Here is a 21663-nt window from a genome sequence, read left to right as displayed (position 1 = left end):
TAGTCATGACCAACAACAGTCTTGTGCTAAATGGAATATGAAATATTAAAAATGCATTTATTCAGTACGACAGGGCAAAATTACTGCATAATGGTCAAAACTGCTGACTTCTTATCCCGAACGGTATTTTATGCGACCGAAGTTAGTCCAGCTTTTGTCATTTCCCTGCCCTGGCTTCGGAGACGGAGGAAAGAGCGTAATCAAAACAGGAGGCCTGATAGCTAGCCAACCTACTAACTTGAACCGAGCAGCTTTTACAAGTCTTATTTTCGCCTTTCGAAAACACAAAAATCACACAAAACTATCCCGACTCATTTCACACATGGCGCCGGGGTTAATTGTCTTCACCGATCGGCCAGCCCCTGGCGGTGAGCAAGTCACGGTTTGTCGTTCTGCTGCTGCCATGGCGGGCTGGCAGTGCTCGTAGCCGGGAATGAACGCCGAAAATAGCCCATTCTCGGTGGACAAACCGTCCGTGAGCCGTCCCAGAGCGGGCGGCTGCTCGTGGCCAAGCCGAGGAAAGCGCATCCCCGGTGGGCACGCAAATAGGGCCAAGGGGGTGGAAGTGATCATGGTGTGTGACAAGCCGCCGGTCATCAGCCGAGTTGCCTTCTCGGTGGACAAGGAGCATTGTCACACACGAAATGCAAGGCATTAAAACGTGTGCCATGACCCCACAGACATAAAATGAAATACTTAGCTTACTCTCCTAACAATGGTCCCACAGTTGTCAGACTTGTTTTGGGCATTATCCACAGTGAACGAGAACTTTATGAAACCCAAAAAGGCTCACACGCCTCTCCCTAGTACAGCAACAAAAGCCTGCAGCACATTGGGCTGGCGTAAAGCGAAAAATAAACTAAATAATCTGAAAATCAGTTGAAGCCGCAGTCGTTCTGCGTACTGTAGTATTGGCTGTTTACTGAAGTTGAATAGCCCGCTGACATCACATTTGCATTCTTCATCATTCCAGGAAGTCACTCATTTTCATGGTGCGGAATTCAAAAAATGGAATAAATTAATTTATTGCTTCCACACACATCCAAGCGGTCCATTTAATTCAGGAGCATAAAATACCGCGTGAAATATGAAATAAACATGCTTTTTGTTGTCATCGCCACTTTAATAGTTTTTGTGGATGTGAAAAGTAATTATTTTATTGTAATTACAATATTATAATGATTTTACTTAAAATGGAATTAATTAGGTACACATCTGAATGATACAGCACTATTATGTTGTCTTCCGTTTTCCTCATGGCAAGCCTCAGAACCTCCTCGACCAATGAGATGAGCGGGATTGTCATTGTTCTTGTCATGCCTCGGAAGTCTTGTTAATGTTTTGTGTTGGTTCATTACGGATTCTTTTATTTTAGTAGTGGCGTTCCTCCTTGATTCAACTTTACTTCCTGCTTTTGCCGATCAGGCTGATCGTGTCCACCTGTGACCCTCTCTATAAATAGTGTGCGTCCAACCTTGCCCTGTGTCAGTTTTTCTGGTATCCTGCCATGTCCTTCACCACATCCTTGTGTAAGTCTTTTTTGACTGCGTTTTATGTTTCGAAACAATGGCTTTTGTTGCTTTATGGAGTTAGCTCAGTTGTTTGGTGTCCAGCTGTTGTTGTGATTTTTTTGTTATCCCCGTTTTTGAACCTGAAGAACTGAAAAATCAACACTTTTTGTTTGGACTGAACTGTCGAGCATTTGGGTCGATTGGTGCATCCTTGTCAGTTCTGTCAGCTCATTGTTCTGAAAGCAGGAGAGTCGGGGAAATGCGCTCCCTTACATATTCTTGAAAAGCAACATACCAGTATTCGTTTGTTCTACAAATAAAACACGATTTTTGATTTTCATGACAATATGGCACAAGCTTAAAGTGCATACGACAGGATAAAAAAAAATATTAAATAGCATTATTTATTACATGAATTAGAATCATATTTTGAGACAATTCGACTACATACAACAATTTGGCAAAGCGCAGATGACGAGAAATTAGTCTTTTAATCCGCCGTTTAGCCAAGCCTACCATTGTAGGGCTCTAGCGTCTAGGGTCATGGTAATGCGATGGAAATGCGCTCCCTTACATATTCTTGAAAAGCAACATACCAGTATTCGTTTGTTCTACAAACACGATTTTTGATTTTCATGACAATACGGGACAAGCTAAAAGTGCATAGGACAGGATAAAAAAAAGTATTAAATAGCATTATTTATTATCTGAATTAGAATCATATTTTGAGACGATTCGACTACATATAACAGTTTGGCAAAGCGCAGATGACGAGAAATTAGTCTTTTAATCCGCCGTTTAGCCACGCCTACCATTGTAGGGCTCTAGCATCTAGGGTCATGGTTTCATCTGATTTATTCTTCTATTCTATTCTATTATAAATAATTATATTTATTTATTTATTATAATTCAGCCCATTGAGGGGGAATTATTAAGAATGAGGAAAATGCGACAAAGAGAGCCGCAAAATATCATTGTTTCAGTCTCTCTCCTCATATATTTTTACAGGATATTCTTTTTATCCAAGTATTTTTCCCCAATTACTAAATAAATGGTATGGTCATGACAAATAACAGTCTTGTGCTAAATGGAATGTGAAATAATAAAAATGCATTTATTCAGTACAACATGGCAAAATTACTCCATAATGTTCCAAACTTTCGACTTCACCTTTACTGTTGCACCTCCCGAACGATATTTTATGCCACCATAGTTAGTCAGGCTTTTCTCGTTTCCCTAGCCCCCCCCCCGGCTTCAGAGAATGTGAATAAACCAGCGGGGTGTGACAGCTAGCCGACATGCTAACCCGAACCGAGTGATGTCTCAAAGTCTTATTTTCGCTTTTCGAAGTGAAAAATCGCACTAAACTAGCATGGATCATTTCCACGGCGGTGAGGTTGTCGATTGTCTTCGCCGATTGGCAACCTGCCCGGTGACGAGCAAGTTACAGCTTGTTCCCCTGGTACTGACAGGAGAGCTCACCGGGTAAGCAGCTGAATCTGCAGTCCATCTGCATGCTATAAAGCAATGCTGTATTGTGAGATGCTGACTCGGGTGATGGCACATTCGCATTCGTCCTAAACCCGAGACTGAAGCAGGAAGTCACTCATTTTCATGGCACGGAATTCAAAAATTGAATATATAAAATGATTGCTTCCACACACATCCAAGCGGTCCGTTTCATTCAGGAGCATGAAACACTGCGTGAAATATGAAATAAACATTTTTTTTGGTGTCATATGCACTTTAAGCTTAATAAGGGACACGTACTTTTGCTTCTAAATACTGGACGATTCCGTTATTCAAGGGAGGGTTGGCAACCCTACACCTACATGTTTTGTGTCTATATTAACTACAAAGACGTTGAACGCATTACAATACACTGTTGGGTTGGAGCGTGTTTGTGTCAGCTTCATGTTCATGCGTTGTTCAGTATGAGTATACAGGTAGTCCCCGGTTTACGATGTACCTGACTTACTTGATTTCGACTTTACGACACCGGAGTCTCGTCCGCCATTTTGTCCCCACGTTTTTTTTTTTTTTTTTTAATATGTTTACTTTTGTTTTATGATGCATGCTTTTTTTTGGGAGGGGGGGCGCAGGAAGCATATTATATATATATAAGAGCCTATTACTCACGAAGAAGAACGTATCCGTGCACACGAAGAAGAGCGCACGCCCATACATGAGGAAGCGCGCATTTGCTCCCGCGAAGAAGTCGCGCAGCTGAGTGGGGGGGGGGGGGGGGGTGCTAAATTACAGCTGCAAGCCTGCACGCACATTTGTTGCATTTGAAGCATCCACAGAGGCACCGGCGGTATATGGCACCTTTTGTGCTGTTTATTGTGAATTTTCATTTGTGGTCAATAGTAGGCCTGTCGCGCTAACAAATTTTAGTGTGCGATAATTTATTTAATAAATTATTGCGATATGCGATATTATTGCACCCCCCCCCAATTTAAAAAAAAAAAAAAATACAATAACACTGTGAGAATACAGTATATTTTAACAGATCATGACGAACGAATCGGCGTCTAATGTGGCGGACTTTTTTTTGCTGTACCTGAACGCACCGCGGGGCTGACGGTGAGCAGGAGAGCGCTATTTTACTTTCTGTTTCGATCCTGGCGTCAACAGCAGTGGACACTCGGCGAGTTGATGGAATAAATTATTTGAAACCTGACGAAGCTGGCGATTTCTTAGGCGATGTTACCACAATAAGAACTGTCACCTTAACTTATAAAGACTGGCGAACGGAGGGGGACCGCCGGCCGAGATCGGCATTCTACGACCCAGTTAATGGATGCACACACCATGCTTATATTTTGCTATGATTCACATCTTCATTTCATTGGTAAGCGTCACCTTTTCGTTTTTTTTCTCCACCCGCACTAAATTTAAACTGCACTAAACTAACAAAAGAACTGAAATGCATTTTGCATAGTTGGTAACAAGGAAGCTGAACTTTTAACAGCACGTCAGCCGCACGTGCGCACGCAGGTGCACGCGAGGCGATAAATCGCAGCGGAAAAATTATCGCCTTCATTTTTATTTACCGTGCGATAAATGGAATTATTGCATATTGCGACAGGCTTAGTCAATAGGCATGTGCCACTGTGATATTCTGACGGTATGTTAACCTTAAGCCAGAATATCACGGGTTTACAGTATCACGGTATTGAAATTACAGCTCTAAAATGTGTTACTTTGAGAAAACTTGGTTTGCCATTGAACAGGATTTTTATTTTTCAAAACAAATTAGCAAATCGAAACATAAGTATAATGTTAACATACATTTAAAAAAAAACTAAATACATTAAAATAAATGCAGTCCTTTAGGTGAGCTTAAACCCACAGCCACAGCTAAACATTATTACCATCAGAACAAAAATAATTGAATTATTTTCCATAATTCCATTATTTCCATGTGCGTATGACTTGTATCATGTTTACATTATACACACACTCTCTTCCTCAACACAGACAGTTGCCAGAGAGAAAAAAAAATACACATTTTACCACCGCTAGACACACTAAGAACGCTGGAGTTAACTCTCGTAGCTGGTGGGAAACGTTCATGACAGTGTTTAGTAAACACTGTTTCCTAATGTTTAATTTTATATAAACTCGAAACCCTATTGGAGGTGTTGCCTCCTCGGCAGCCACCCTCCGCAAACATGTTTTACATTTCGGTTGGGTCTCCCCCTCTAAGCTGCGGCCATCTCTAACTTTTCTGTACCCGAAGTATTCCCATACCAGCGATTTTGTTTACTTCGATGGGACAAAAAAGTTCAGGAGTTTCACCTACTCTAGCCATCATGTAGCACAGCTGACACACTGACACTGAGCAACAACCGGTGGGGGAGGGTTGAGCCTTGCAGCTGCAGGCGAGGGATTTCTGCTAGCATTTTTGGGACATTAAAATAGCCAATACCTTAGGGACGGTATGACGGAAAATTTTTGCTGTTTTGAAACCTTGACATTTTCATACCACAGTATACCTTGAAACAGGTAATCAGCACATGTCTCGTAGTCAAATACTTGGGTGAGCTTATGTGATTATTCTTGATAATGTGGGGACGCTAACGGATACATGCTAATCATTTGTATGGATTGTTATTGCTGTATCAGCAGCTAATTGTAGTATCATCAGCTAATTATACACAAAAATTTGAATTGCTGTTATTGAAGAGGAAACTGATTTAATTTCATTGTTATTTTAGTTTCATTTTCCAAGTGTTGATGTCATGAGCAGCTGAATGAAGTCATTTTGGAGCTTAGCTCTCTGTCTTGCTAGGACTTAGCTCCAACGTCTTTGCGAGGACAGTGCAATGTCGTATAATCCATGTTTTTGTATAGTTATATAGAGATTTAGAGGGTGTATAGGAGGACTAAAAGGTTAATTCCAATTTGTGTGTAAATGCGGGTTATGTCGCCAGCGTACGGAACTCGTTCGTATCACGGGGACTACCTTTAGTTCCATAATCTCTGTTTGCTGAATCAAAATAAATTTTAGCACATTGTTCTCTTTGCATCCTCATTTTCCTACTCCTCAAACCTGAATGTTTGACTATGCAGGCACAGTGGTATCTGTTTCTCATCACTGCAGCACTGTTTTGAGCAGGGTCCCTGTTGTTCCTCTGCTGTTACATTTATTGCAACGTTAACACAGTCAACAGAAGTTAAAACTCATTAAATGAATGTCTTTTTGCAATCAATTACATTGTTGTTTCCTTCCTTTCTTTGTTGTCTCCCAGGGACATCAGCAATTGTAGCATAGTTATTTGTAAATGAGTTTTAGAAAGGAAGACGTTAACTGCTCAGGGCATGTTGTGATGAGTGGAAAACAAACTGTTCTGTTGAAGATATCTCTTCACTTAAGAAAAGGTGGTAGCAATAGATTACTTTTTGAAAGAAACATGTTTAAAATAGGTTTATTTCATTTTGTGCTCCCCCCTTATACTATGATTGAAACACATACACGCAGACCCCCAGTGTCCCTATACATACAATTAGATGTCACACACAAATAGCAAAGTTACACATTTAGTGTTTAAGATTTGCTTGGTCTTAAAACATAACTGTATTGATAAAAACAGTGTTGTTTTTGGCAGCCCTTTTAATTTTGTCTTAGTCATATTTTAGTCATTTCAAAATGTTTTTGTCTTCATTTAGTTTTAGTTGATAAAATCTCATACAAATTTCCTCTAGTTATATTGAGTTCATTTTGCCTTCACCTAAACAGTGTATCACAAAAGTGAGTACACCCCTCGCATTTCTACACCCCTCGCATTTCTACAGATATTTAAGTATATCTTTTCATGGGACAACACTGACAAAATGACACTTGCACACAATGAAAAGTAGTCTGTGTGCCGCTTATATAATCCAGTTAATTTATTTTCCCCTCAAAATAACTCAAAATATAGCCATTAATATCTTAACCCCTGGCAACAAAAGTGAGGAGGAAGCCTCTTCTGAAGACTGTACTCAAGAAAGCCCGCAAACAGTTTGCTGAAGACATGTCAACAAAGCACATGGATTACTGGAACCATGTCCTATGGTCTAATGAGACGGGCGGGCTGTGTACCGTGTACCGTCTTCAGAAGAGGCTTTTTCCTGGGGTGACAGCCATGCACACCAGTTTGATGTAGAGTGTGGCGTATGGTCTGACCACTAACAGGCTGACCCCCACACCTCTTCAATCTCTGCAGCAATGCTGACAGCACTCCTGTAACGAGTCACATGACATTTTGGAGGGAAAATGACAAGCAGTACTCACTTTGGACATTTAGGGATGTACGTAGTTTCTATGCGGTGTACTCACACAGAGGGACCCTCTGACGAATTTTTTAATCCAGCGCTATGAAAATGAGACTTCTGGCCACGGTCTCGGATTGAGTAATAAGGCCAATGTGACATCAGCAGACTAATTATCTTCACAATACAGCCATTTCTATCGTATTCAGAAGGACTGTTCAATTTGCAGATTAATTTGTTATCTTTTTGCGTCACGCCAGCCCCTTGTGCTGCAGGCTTTTGTTGCTACACCAGGGAGAGTGGTGTGAACTTTTTTGGGTTTCCAAAAGATCTTCTTCACTGCGAAGAACGGCCAAAAAAGGTCCGACAATCGAGGGACCATTTAACGGACGAGAAAGTGAGTAGGCTACATCTTTCATATTATGTCAAATACTGGGATAGTGGCACACGTTTTGATAAGGAGGTGGCTTGCATGGAGTGCCCGGCCTCAAAAGCCGGTGACCACGGCGAATGACAAGCCACCGGTTTGTCCATCAAGAAGGCGAAAGTTCCCACCTCCCTTGTCGCATCACATGGTCGCTGGCTGGTGAAGGCTGGAGCACCTGTGCTCGAGCAATCACGCGTTCTCATCTCCGGTTCTTGATTGTGTCGAGACTTGGCCCCCCCACCCCGGCCCTCTTCACGTGCCTACCTAGAGAGCTCTATACTCGGCTTGGGCTTGGACAGCCACTCATTCACCTCTGCGTCCCTGGCGACGAGCACTGCCTGCCTGCCGGGGCCATAGCAGAACGACGAGGTGAAACTCGCTTGCCGCCAGGGGCTGGCTGATCGGTGAAGACAATCAACCCCGCCGCCATGTGTGACATGAGTCAGGGTAGTTTTGTATGATTTTTCGTTTTCGAAAGGTGAGGAAAGGACTTGGAAAAGCCGCTCGGTTCGGGTTAGCATGTTCCCTTGGTCTCACTCCTGTTTCGTTTACGCTCTTTCCTCCGTCTCCGAAACCGGGGCAGGGAAATGACAAAAGCCGGACTAACTCTGGTGGCATAAAATACCGTTCGGGAGCACAAGACTGTTATTTGTAATGACCATACCAGTTATTTAACAATTGGGGAAAAATACTTAGATAAAAATAATATCCTGTAAAAATATTGGAATAGAGATATTAAAACGGCTTGAACTTGTTTGGATGTTAGTCGAGGTTCTTCATCCACCATCCGCACTATCATTCGTTGAAATCTCTCGTCAGCTTTTCTTTTCCGTCCACATGTAGGGATGTTAGCCACAGTGCCATGGGCTTTACACTTATTGATGACACTGCGCACGGTAGACACGGTTACAATCAGGTCTTTGGACATGGACTTGTAGCCTTGAGATGCCCATGCTTCCTCACAATTTTGCTTCTCAAGTGCTCAGACAGTTCTTTGGTCTTCTTTTTTTTCTCCATGCTGAATGTGGTATACACACAAGCACACAGGACAGAGGTTGAGTCAACTTTAATCCATTTTAACCGATCTAGTTATTGCCACCACCTGTTATGTGCCACAGGTAAAAAACAGGTGCTGTTAATTACACAAATTAGAGAAGCATCACATTATTTTTCAAAGGGTGCCAATAATTTTACCCGGCCCATTTATGGAGTTTTGTGTAAAATTATAGTGATTTAATTTTTTTTGCGTCACCTTTTGTGTTTTTTTATTGCAAGCAAAATAAAATGTATTAAAAAGTACTACCAAAGTATTTGTAATTGCAATCATTTTCTGGGAGAAATTGACCATTATCTGACAGAATTGCAGTGGTGCCAATACTTTGGCCAACTCTGTACAACACCATCCACCTACTGGTGACACAGCACCAGGAGTAATGTGGGGTTCAGTACTTTGCTCAAGGATACTTTGACGAGTTCATCAGTGTGGTGACTCGAACACACAGCCTCTGGGTTGGAGGACAACTACTCTACCACTGAGCCGTGCCACTTTCTTAACAAATGCATGTTTGGTAGTAAGCCTGAAGTCAGGAATGCATAGACATCACCAGACGCGCGCATGATTTTTTTCTCCTAAAATTTATTCTGCAACGCACTAAATGTTCCTAATCCGATTATTCGAACTAACTACCATAATTTCCCGAATATAACACGCACTTTTTTTCAACTTGTAAACTCATGGTGAGCATTATAAACGGGTACATGGATGGAGACAGAAATTTATATGTATTACATATATATATATATATAAACCGATTTTTTTTCATCGACACGGCCACGTTGTGTTGAAGAAACGTATGCGGCGACCCGTTGCCGACCATTACGGTACGTGACGTCACCATTTTGTTTCGGTAATACTTCACTCTACTCGGCCAAATGATTTCGTCTGCGTTAAATTCTGTTTTTTTCACTCTTCATAAAGCACATAATTTAGTTTCTTGAACTCATTTGAGTCGACGTTTATTGCAGCTCCACAATTCGGACCATAAGAAATGTAAGGACACACACTTCCTGTGTCCGTCAACTATATCAGTCCCTCGGGAAACTCAAACCCAAATAACAATAGTTCCTTTTGTTACTGTCGTGTTGACAGCGATGACCTCTCACGGATTTCCGACTTACGTTCTCACTTTCATTTTACCGTATCAATCCATGGAAGAAACATTTATTCATCATGAGGAAACGAGCAAGTTGTACAGCAGCCTTTAAAAGAAAAGTCACATCTGTTTTGTTTTCTCCTAGATTCTGGTAAGTTGGAGAAGTTGTCAAATCATATTATTACCGTAAATATTGTCAGTTTACGGTAATGTTTTGAACTACCAATGTGCTATGCTTGTGCTGTGTTTCATTAGTCAGTAAAATGACATCTCTGTATCTGTACATGAGCTCTGTTTTCTTGTATTCTTGTATTTTTTGGTGCTAAAATTAGGGTGCACGTTATAAACGGGTACAATAATTTCCCCCAGATTTTACAAGTAAATTTGGGGTGCGCATTATACACGGGTGCGCCTTATATTCGGGAAATTACGGTAGTTGATAGATAATCGCAATAAGAGCTGCAGCCTTAATTTCAACCCTGGTAATATTTCCACAGGTTTTAATACTTCAGTGTGTTCTCTCTGATACTATTGTGGTATCAGTGTGGTGCAAATGGAAGTTGGAAATCTGATAGTGTTGGCTGTCATTTGGATTGTTTATGTAGCTTTAAAGGGAAATATTGAGGCCGCAGGGTCAAGCCATCACCAAAGGTAAATAAATGCTCAAGTGCTCCATGCTGACGCTTCAACATTACATTTTCTGTTGAGGGTATTTAGTTTAAAAGAAAAAGAGATGGAAGAACACAGACTGAATTAATTTCTACTCACATTATTTTTGTAAATGTGGGTAGTCTTTGCAAAAGCAATTTTTACCAATTCTCACTGTTTCAACTTTGAAACATTCCAAAAATTGACGCGACGCAAGCTATTTTGATTTCTCTCTGAACATTTGCAGTTGTGACAAAAACAAGTGTTCGACGCCAAAAAAAGAAACCCATTTTATTTCCGGTGGCAAAAACATTGGTATTTTCAAATTTCAAAATGTATTATGTCCTACATCTTTCATCCGATTCACATAATTTACACGTCAGAAAATTTGGAAATCAAGCTGCACAAAGGTTGTATACAGTTGTGCATTCATTTTCAATAGGGAAAGAAATCAAATATTAACAGTGTGTAATCTGAAAAAGCCCCAAACTCAACAGGGAAATAACAAATGAAGAGGATTAGAGCTCGAAATGCCCTAAAACCAAAAAAAAAAAAAAAAAAAAACTGTGAAAACTGAAAAACATAAAAATCAGGGAAAATAAAAAGAAAATATGCTAAAAGACAAAAAGAAGATGCAAAATAAGGAGAAATAAATTTAAAAAAATATAGTGCCAATTTGCAAAAAGTGCATAAGAGCAGAGACATCATCACTATTGACATTTCACTTCGTCATTCTTTGCGCGACGCCCATCATTTAGTAATAGCCGAAGACGGCACACGCTCATGTCGGATTTAAGCTTAGATTTACTTAAAATTGGATTTAACTACGAAAGTTGTACCGCATACAAACAGGAAGGATTGTCTCAGGAGTGATTTGTTCGAGGATTCAAGGTAAATATTATATATTTCTTACCATGCATGCGTGATTGAAGCATTTATTCGCAGGAATTTTCTTCTTTGTTTACACATGGAGGCGGCAAATTTTCGTAACTGACTAGCCTCATAGTTTACTTTTAACCAAGAATCGAGACTGTTTTACGTCCATATCTATCAAGAATTCAAGGATTTAAGCATTTATTCACAAGAACCTTCGCCACAAAAGCTCTTGTTTACGCAAGCGGTCGCAAGCCTCGTTCGCTAACATAGTAGGATTGTACTTCGTCAATATACGTAAACTAAACGCTAACTGCACGGTTTCTTTGCTTTTAACCAAGAATTGAGACTGTTTTACGTCCATATAAATTTAGAATTCGGGGATTTAAGCATTTATTCACAAGCATTTTCACCAAAAAAGCTCCTTTTACGCCAGGCGGCTGCTAGCGTCATTCGCTAACAGTATATAGTGTATAATGAAAATAAAGGACTATTCTATTCTATAAGTTATGATTGTATACAAAAATTATTAATAATCTATTAACATATTATTTATAATTTATTCTGCATTTTGTCCTCAAGTATTAAGTTTCTGATGTTAAATGAGTGATTTATTAGCTGTTGAAAACTTGCAGTAAATAATAAAAGAAGTTGCAATTTTGGTCAAAAACTTATATGATATCTTAAATATTGCTATTGATCCTGAAAATATAGGTGATTATCTCTGCATTTGGGAATTTTTTTGTGCATCTAGTGTAAAATCTGAGACTTTCACAGCCATTTTACGTTGTGTTATACTTATATAAAAAATCACTGGGATTTTATAAGGGAACGACATTGAATTTTTTGATGCCACTGCTCATGGAGACTCATATATGGCTAAGGTAGGGGCCTGTTTTGGTTTTAGGTCAGTAGCAGCTTTGGTTTTGTAAATATTTGAATTTGAGGTTTTTTGAAAATAGGCCCCCTACAAATCGGCCCCGTTTCCCGTGTCATGTCAATAGGTTTTGAAGTCTATGCATAAAGGTATATCAAATGCGCGAAAAACTGCTAAGAAAAACCCACAGCCCCCCCAAAGTGAATTGACAAAACCGCAAAAAACACAAAACACAAAAATAAACCCGAAAAAAAAATTGCAAACATGTTCATTTGCCCCTCTGAGTCAACATGGATTGGACTTCTACATCGTCAATGGCGCCAATGAGTTACCAAATCTTCAAACTTCCCAAATAGGAAGTTATTGAAAATCTACAGGAAGTGCAGATTCTATTTATTATTTGATAGGGAATTCAGATATTACATGGATAGATCATTAGCAGCTTAGCATTTGACTTTAAAATCCCAATTATTCATAAAATCAAATCAATTTGGTGTGTAACATGAACTGACTTGTATTTAATATGAATCACCAACTGTAACAAAAAAAAAAAAAAATAACTGTGTTCAGTACCTAACAGCATCACTGCTCTATTACGCTCACTATGTATGTTATGTAAGGTTCCAGTTTTCAATAAAGCAAGTGGAACCCATACCCTCGTTTGCCTCTTCCGATGGGCTCCAAGAAGGGAGGACAAGGGAGGTCTTAGAAAGGTTTTCTCTGTCAATTCAAAGCAGTTTCATTGTTACTCATTTTAATGACCGTAAATTTCGCACTATGAGGCGCAACTGACTGTAAGCCGCCACCAGGGGTGGGTAGTACCGCGTTACATGTACTCCGTTAAACTTATTTGAGTTACATTTTGAGAAAAACGTACTTCTAAGAGTAGTTTTACGAAGCCATACTTTATACTTTTACTTGAGTAGATCTGTGAAGAAAAAACGCAACTCTTACTCCACTACTTTGGGCTACACAAGAGTCATTACAGTTTCCTCTTCAATCTACATATTAGATTTAGTATTGTTTTTAATAGCGATGCTATTGCCAAAAATAGCGCTACTAATTTCACCAATGAGACGTCGCAAAAATAATCACATGACTCTATTACACCTTTGGACGAATAATGCTTCATTACTGTTTTTCTCTCTTTAATGTTTTTTTAATTTATTTATTTGGCTTAATGTGGTGATGTAATGGGTTATTGTACAGCATCATTATAACAAAAATTGAGATGGATAAGTTTGTGCCGAGAGGAAAAAAAAGCATTGAGTTTTGAGTATTCTTATCACTGGATACTTTTTAAATTGTATTTGAGTACATTATTTGGATGACTACTTTTACTCTAACTTGAAGTAACGTTACTCTTACTTGAGTAAAATTTTTAGCTACTCTACCCACCTCTGGCCGCCACCCATCAAATTTGACACCAAAAGGGCATTTGTTCATAGATAAGCCACACTGGACTATAAGCTGCAGCCGTCCTCACTGTATTATGGGATATTTACACCCAAAAGATATCAACCGGTAACACTTTATTTGTCAGTGGCATCATAAGACTGTCATAAGACCAAATGAACCACCATTCATTGCTTCAAGAAGCTTCATTTGGCCATAACTGCTCCCTTAGGGGAGACGGTCAACCTCTGCTGCCACCTGCTGTCAACGCTGTTGTCGTCCAACATGTCTCCTAGTATGCATTGCAGCACTACAAATGTTAATATCAAATCAAAATTAATGTTCTGTTCTAATCATTTCTTCAGTTACTGCTCTAGTTGTTTCATTAATATCTAGCAATGGAATTTGGTGACACTTTATTTAACAGTGGCGCCATTAGACTGTCTTAAGACCATCATAATTATGACATGACACTGCCATGAGCATTAATGAATGCTTATGACAGATGTCATTTTGTGTCAGCCGATAAAATTATCTCCCTTTTGAATGGATGTAAAAGATCCTAGCTGGATATAAATGGAGTTACTGACATAATTTGCCGGATGAGACTTAATGACATCTGTCATAAGCATTCATTAATTCCCATGATAATGTCATGTTATAGTTATGACAGTCTTAATGCAGTCTTATGACGCCGCCTTTAAATAAAGTGTTACCTTTTAACCCAAATAAATCGACTAATAAGCCGCAACGCGCTATAAGCCGCTGAATTAAAAATGAGGGAAAAAACTAGTGGCTTATAGTCAGAAAATTATGGTATCCTGCAAAGTAAGGCTTAAAGGCACCCTTAACACACGTCTTGTAGCTATGTAATCTAATTAAATTATAAAGATAGGTAAATCAAGTTCAAGCTGAAAATGTATAAGAACTATATGAGTTTGTGACACGTTTTGTCTGGCACAGCTGTCCTTATCAGTTGCAGGCTCGTTAAATGTCGGGCTTATCCCCCATGGTGATGTTGCTGTGGCTCTGGTTACTCCTGTGGGACTACCCCCTAATGCCATTGTTTGAAGTCATTATAATGCCCTGGACTTTGCCTTAACTGGGTGATGCATGGCAGACAAAATAAAAGCTACACAAGCTGTGCGTTTAAGTAATACCGTAAACGCATACTAAGTTTTAGCGACTGCACTATTTTTTTTTCTCCTTAACTTCCATTTGGCACTTAGATGTGCGCCAATATGTGGGAACAATAGTTCTCAGGCCAAATATCCTGTTTGTTACAAGAACAGAAACATGATTGTTGCACGTCCTGCTGATTGTAGTTCTGTGCCAGATGCAGCTGCCAGTATGACAACATACAGTATACAGAGATGTATTAGCTTTTCTATACAGGAAATCTTAAAGGTGCTCAGAATATCTACATCAAGCGACTTTAAAATAATAGCAGAGCATATTTCGGACACAAATTAATCCAAAAGAGTGACAGAATAATGAAATTAGATCCTAATTAGTATTTCTTTCTAAGCATCCTCGGCTTTGCCCACAGACAAGATTCTCCAAACAGAAGATGATGTCACATCCACAGTGAGCTTTAGATACTTGCATTCTGCTAGCATTCTATTCACATTTCTGAATAAAATCACCATCAACTGTGATCTGATCTTTGTCAAAATCACACAGATGAAATAACAGCATCTGCTTTAACTAAAACCACCCAAACATTTAGAGATTTTCATATTTTAATGAGGATAGCATGCAAACAATGACATGGGGGGGGGGTGTGGGGATAAGTAAGTGAACCCTCTGCCTAAGGAGAATTAAAGAGCATTTGAAACCAATTTATACCAACATTTTAAGTTATTAGTGTGCCAATCACTGATGAGTGGTTTAAAGCTGCCCTGCCCACTATAAAACACACACCTGGTAGGAAATGTCTTGATGGGAAGCACTGTCTGATGTGCATCATGGCTCGGTCAAAAGAGCTGTCTGAAGACCCGCGATCAAGGATTGTTGATTTGTATAAAGCTAGGAAAGGATACAAAATCATCTCTAAAAGTCTGGATGTTCATCAATCGACAGTCAGAGAATTTGTGTGCAAATGAAGAGAGTTTGGCACTGTTGTGTCACTCCCAAAGAATAGCTGTCCACCAAAGCTGACACCAACAGTTCAGCGCAGAATACTCAGAGAGGTAAAAAAAAAAAAAACCCTAGAGTGTCTGGCAAAGACTTACAGAAATCACCGGCACAGTCCAATATCTCTGTGCACACATCAATGATACAGTATGTAAAACTATGGCGAAGAATGGTGTTCATGGGAGGACTCCACGGAAGAAGCCACTGCTGTCTAAAAAAAACAAAAAAAAAACATTGTTGCTCATTTAATGTCTGCAAAAAGGCACTTGGACACTCCACAGAAGTTTTGGCAAAATATTTTCTGGACTGATGAAACCAAAGTTGAATTGTTTGGGAGTAACACACGTCATGTGTGGAGGAAAAATGGCACAGCTCACGAACATCAACACCTCATCCCCACCGTGAAGCATGGTGTAGGGAGCATCATGATTTGGGGCATTTTGCTGCCTCAGGGCCTGGACAACCTGCAAACATTAATTGAAGAATGAATTAAAAAGTTTATCAGGATGTTTTGCAGCAAAACCTTACGCCGTCTGTCAGACAGTTGAAGCTAAAAAGAGGATGAATGCTGCAATGATCCAAAACACTGAAGTAAATCAACTTCAAAATGGTTTCAGAAGAACAAAATAACGTTCTGGAGTGGCCAAGTCAAAGTCAGACTTGAACCCCATTAAGATGCTGTGGCAGGACCTAAAGACCGCGATCCATGCCAGACATCCCAGGAATCCGAATCTACAGCAGCTTTGTAGAGAAGAATGGACCAAGATTAGTCCTGACCGGTGTGCCAGACTGATCTGTAGCTACAGGAAGCATCTGGTTGAAGTTATTGCTGCCAAATGGGGGGGGGGGGCACAAAATATTAAATGTGATGGTGTAGCGGATGATGTTGTTGCGTGTCGATAGCTCCTTGAGTAGAGGTGTTGCCGTGTTAGGCCGCTCGTGACTCTGTTGTGTCTAGTGCCGGAAACGCGCGCGACAACAAATTTTTCCCCCCCGGAACACAACATGCTCCACATAAGTTCCATAGGTGAATTCTGTTATAAGGTAGTGGTAACTACATTGGTTGACTTACCTATTTTCCCCCTTCTGTCATTATTTGCATACTATCCTCATTAAAATTTGAAAACCTATAAATGTCTGGGTTGTTTTAGTTGAAGTCGACATTGTTTTTTCATCTGTGTGATTTTGACAAAGATCAGATCACATTTGATGGTGATTTTATGCAGAAATGTGAGAAATTCCAAAAGGTTCAGATACTTTTCATACCACTGTATTCTCTAGTTGTCGTGTCAGCTTTCTTTCATTTTATCAACATATACTAACGAGCGTAGCATTAGAGAGCTAGGAATGATAATCATTTCTGGTTGTGATGTCACAAGGCGTTCCCAGATGCATTTTTGTGGGTGGAATAACTATGAAATGGTTATAAACGGCCAGATTTGAGTGACATTTGCAAGACATAAATAGATGTGTAAGGTTAGTTGTCAATTTTCTTTCCCGTGTGAATGTTGATGCATGATTTAGATTAGCTTTATAATGAAAAAATAATGATTTGCTGCCTTTTGAATTGCAAAGCTGGAAAAAGAAAAAGGTGGAGGAATTTTGGCATAATGTCACTTTCACTATTAGCACTGAGTCTGTGCATGCCAATTGAGCCTGCTGTTGTCATAGCAACATGAACCACTAAACCTCTGTGCAGCTGTTGTTATGAAAGTCCTTGAACAGCTGGGGGCTATAGCTGTAGACACATTGTGGGAAAACTGTCTTTTGGGCCACTTTTTACTCACTGACCCCAAAAATCCAACTGTGGAAGAGTTTGGAATCTTAAAGACATCCATCTGGAGATTGGCCCTAGAAATGCTTCCAACGAGAACACATAAAGCTAAGGAAGAATAACAAAGTTATCCCGTACATGAATGTGACAACCACGTGCTCAAAATGGTTTGTTACCATTTACTAGGGATGGAAAAATCCACAGTAGTCACATGGATAGAATAAATAAAATGATTTACAAATGAAATGTGAATGATAATGAATGTCAGACATTGCTTTTTGAATTTTGGTTCAACAGAATTATTTCAAAACACAATCTCATGAAACTGGCCTTGACAAAAAGTTTGTACACTTAAATTGATATTTTCCGGCAAAACTTTTTGAGGCAACCACTGTAATTAAACATCTTTGTAATAAGGACCTCTCAGCAAATACAGTATTTTGGCCCAATCTTCGTAAGCAAATTTCACCAATTATCTCAGTTATTGCAATATGCGTCAGCTCATTCCAGGATTTAGATCAAGCAAGCAGGGGGCCCCATCACAATCAGTTAACCCCACACCCCACAAAAAAAAAAAAAAACTGTGGTAGACAAAGATCAATCAGGTCACATCCTATTGATATGGGGGCATTTCAGGGGACACGTCCTGTTGATATCAGGTTACTTCCGGTTTATTTGGTGACATTTCGGGGACACGTCCTGTTGATATGAGGTCATTTCCTGTTGACTTGGGGACATTTCGGCGACACGTCCTCTTGCATGGCTGTCAATGGCATCGACTTACCGTATTGGCCCGAATATAAGACGGCCCTAATTATAAGACGACCCCATCTTTTTCAAGACTCATGTTTGAAAAAGACTTTTTGAACTCCAAATTGGTTTTTATACAGAAAATAATTACATAACATCTGAAACAAATTATGTAATAAAAAAAAGCATGTTAGAAAAAGCATATTATTTTTGCCTCATTCAAATCATTCAAATCTTAATATCTGAACATTTAAATATGTAAACTAAAATGCAATCACATTCGTAAATGAATGGCTTCTGGTTTTTGAAATGTAAATACACCAATCTATTGTGATAAAACAAAAAAATTGCAATAATTTAATTAACCATCAAAGCGAGGTCTAACCGTAGTCTTGAAACAAATCTGAAAAAGGAAAACATTGCAATAAAATAATGCAAACTTGAGAGTACCAGAGATTTGTCATGACAGAACATTACTCCTCAAGTTCAGCATTCCCTTTAATGATATCTGGCGCCATCTAGCATCCTGAATGGGTATAATATATAGACCCCGAATATAAGACGACTCCCACTTTTTCAGTCTTATTTCAATGCAAAAATTACTGTCTTATATTCGGGCCAATACGGTACTTGGGCGCCAGTTGAATGTCAATGTAATGCACTGTAATGCTAGGTTTTTGCTCAAAAACACAACTACACAGGTTTTTTGCCATTGAAAATGAATGGAAAATTTCGTCATACATGGATGGGCATGGCTGTCTATGGCATCGACCTACTTGGGCGCCAGTTTAACCCCTGTATACCTGAGCCTATTTTGTCTAAATTTGCATGTCTTTGATGTTGCCTTTATATTTCAACGAAAAAATTGTTCACAATGGCCTGTTTGGGTTCCCTTTTTTCAGGACACCACAACCTTCGTGTCCACACTTTTTTTCAGGACACCATAATCTTCATAATAATCTTCACTGACCAATTATAACCAACATTTTGGACCCAAAAAGACAAAAAGAAATGAATTCAATTTTTTGGAGGGTCAAAATTTGCAATATTGATGTCCCACTGACAAGCAAACATGCTCAGCGAAACTATTTGAAGCGTAATAATATTTTTTTCAACTTGTTAGGATTAACATTCAACATGAAAAAATGAGTTTTAATAGTATTAATAGTATTATATTTGATAATTCAACAAAAACAGCAGGTGTGGTCATAGGCGTTTTTGTCTTTTCTTCATTCTATGGTCAAAACAGGTTATATTCAGCAGACCAACCGTGCAAAATAGTGAATATACTGTATATACAGTATACTGTATAGTCATGGACGAAATTATTGGAACCACTGGATTTTTTCCAGAAAATACAGCATTTCTCACATACATTAATGCAATTACAAATGTTTTCAAAATGAATGTGTTTGTTTATTGGATGTGCATTGGAAAAACAGACTAGGAAAAAAGTCAAAATTGAAACAATTTTAGACAAAACTCAAAAAATAGGCTGGACAAAACTTTTGGCACCCTCACCTCAATATTTGGCTGCACATCATTTGGAAGAAATAACAGAAAGCAATCACTTCCTATAACCATCAACAAGTTTCGTGCACCTCTCAGATGGAATTCTGGACCACTCTTCTTTTGCAAACTGTTCCAGGCCTCTCAGATCTGAAGGGTGCCTTCTTGCAACAGCAATTTGAGATGTCTCCATAGTGTTCAATATGATTTAGATCCAGACTCATCAATGGCCACTTCAGAATACTCCAGCGCTTTGTCTCTAACCATTTCTTGGTACTATTTAAGGTATGTTTTGGGTCATTGTCCTGTTGGAACACCCATGACCTCTGATGCAGACCCAGTTTTCTGACACTACACCCTACATTCCAGGCCAAAACATTTTGATTGTCTCCATATTTCATGACTCCTTGCACACTGTCGAGGCACCGAGTGCCAGAGGAAGCAAAACAACCCCAAAACATCATTGGACCTCAGCCATGTTCGATGATAGGCACTGTGTTCTTTTCTTTGTAGGCTTCATTGTTTTTTTTTTGGCAGTGGGCACTGTTCCCCAACCATTTCTTGGTGCTATTTGGGGTGTGCTTTGGGTCAATGTCCTATTGGAACACCCGTGACCTCTGACTCAGACCCAGTTTTCTGACACTACACCCTACATTCATACATACACCCTACATAGGCTCCATATTTCATGACTCCTTGCACACTGTCAAGGCCTGCAGGCACACAACCTCCGACCAGGAACAATATCATTGGAACGCCACTCAAACTGGGAGGCCCTAGTCGCGTAGTCTAGAAAAAAAGTACCCTGACCTCACGAGTTGCTTCAGTCTGACATCACTCGACAAAATGTTGCTGCCTGTCGAAAAGCAGACCATCGTTTTTCCTGCGTTACAGTGGGGCAAATAAGTATTTAGTCAACCACCAATTGTGCAAGTTCTCCTCCTTAAAAAGATTAGAGAGGCTTGTTATTGTCAACATGGGTAAACCTCAACCATGAGAGACAGAATGTGGACAAAAAAAAAAAAACAGAAAATCACATTGTTTGATTTTTAAAGAATTTATTTCCAAATTAGAGTTAGAGTCTAACTTCTTCTAATGAAGTCTAACGAGGCTCCACTCTTTACCTGTATTAATGGCACCTGTTTTAACTCATTATCAGTATAAAAGACACCTGTCCACACCCTCAGTCATTCACACTCCAAACGCCGCTATGGCCAAGACCAAAGAGCTGTCGAAGGACACCAGAGACAAAATTGTAGACCTGCGCCAGGCTGGGAAGACTGAATCTGCAATAGGTAAAACACATGGTGTAAAGAAATCAACTGTGGGAGCAATTATTAGAAAATGGAAGACATACAAGACCACCGATAATCTCCCTTGATCTGGGGCTCCATGCAAGATCTCCCCCCGTGGCTCCAAAATGAAAACAAGAACGGTGAGCAAAAATCCCAGAACCACACGGGGGGACCGAGTGAATGACCTCTAGAGAGCTTGGACCACAGTAACAAAGGCTACTATCAGTAACACAATGCGGCGCCAGGGACTCGAATCCTGCACTGCCAGACGTGTCCCCCTGCTGAAGCCAGTACACATCCAGGCCCGTCTGCGGTTCGCTAGAGAGCATTTGGATGATCCAGAAGAGGACTGGGAGAATGTGTTATGGCCAGATGAAACCAAAATAGAACTTCTTGTTAGAAAAACAGGTGCTTGTGTTTGGAGGAGAAAGAATACTGAATTGCACCCTACCCACTGTGAAGCATGGGGGTGGAAACATCATGCGCTGGGGCTGTTTTTCTGCAAAGAAACCGGGATGACTGATCTGTGTAAAGGAAAGAATGAATGGGGCCATA

The 21663-nt window shown here is 39.7% G+C and overlaps 1 protein-coding gene across 1 annotated transcript in view; it reads left to right on the top strand.

Moving 5' to 3' along the window:
• The first annotated feature begins 1501 nt into the window (after positions 1–1501).
• The window catches only part of LOC130906243 (uncharacterized), a 203486-nt gene continuing 183324 nt past the window's right edge, over positions 1502–21663 (top strand). The window contains exon 1 of the mRNA XM_057820348.1: positions 1502–1529. Coding sequence (XP_057676331.1) covers positions 1508–1529 — 22 coding nt within the window. The 5' untranslated portion in view covers positions 1502–1507. The remainder of the gene's footprint in view (positions 1530–21663) is intronic.

The sequence above is a fragment of the Corythoichthys intestinalis genome, chromosome 18 (genome assembly GCF_030265065.1).
Source record: "Corythoichthys intestinalis isolate RoL2023-P3 chromosome 18, ASM3026506v1, whole genome shotgun sequence".
Lineage (NCBI taxonomy): Eukaryota > Metazoa > Chordata > Actinopteri > Syngnathiformes > Syngnathidae > Corythoichthys > Corythoichthys intestinalis.
Note: the sequence above shows the minus strand (reverse complement) of the source record. Positions and strands in the feature narration are given on the sequence as shown.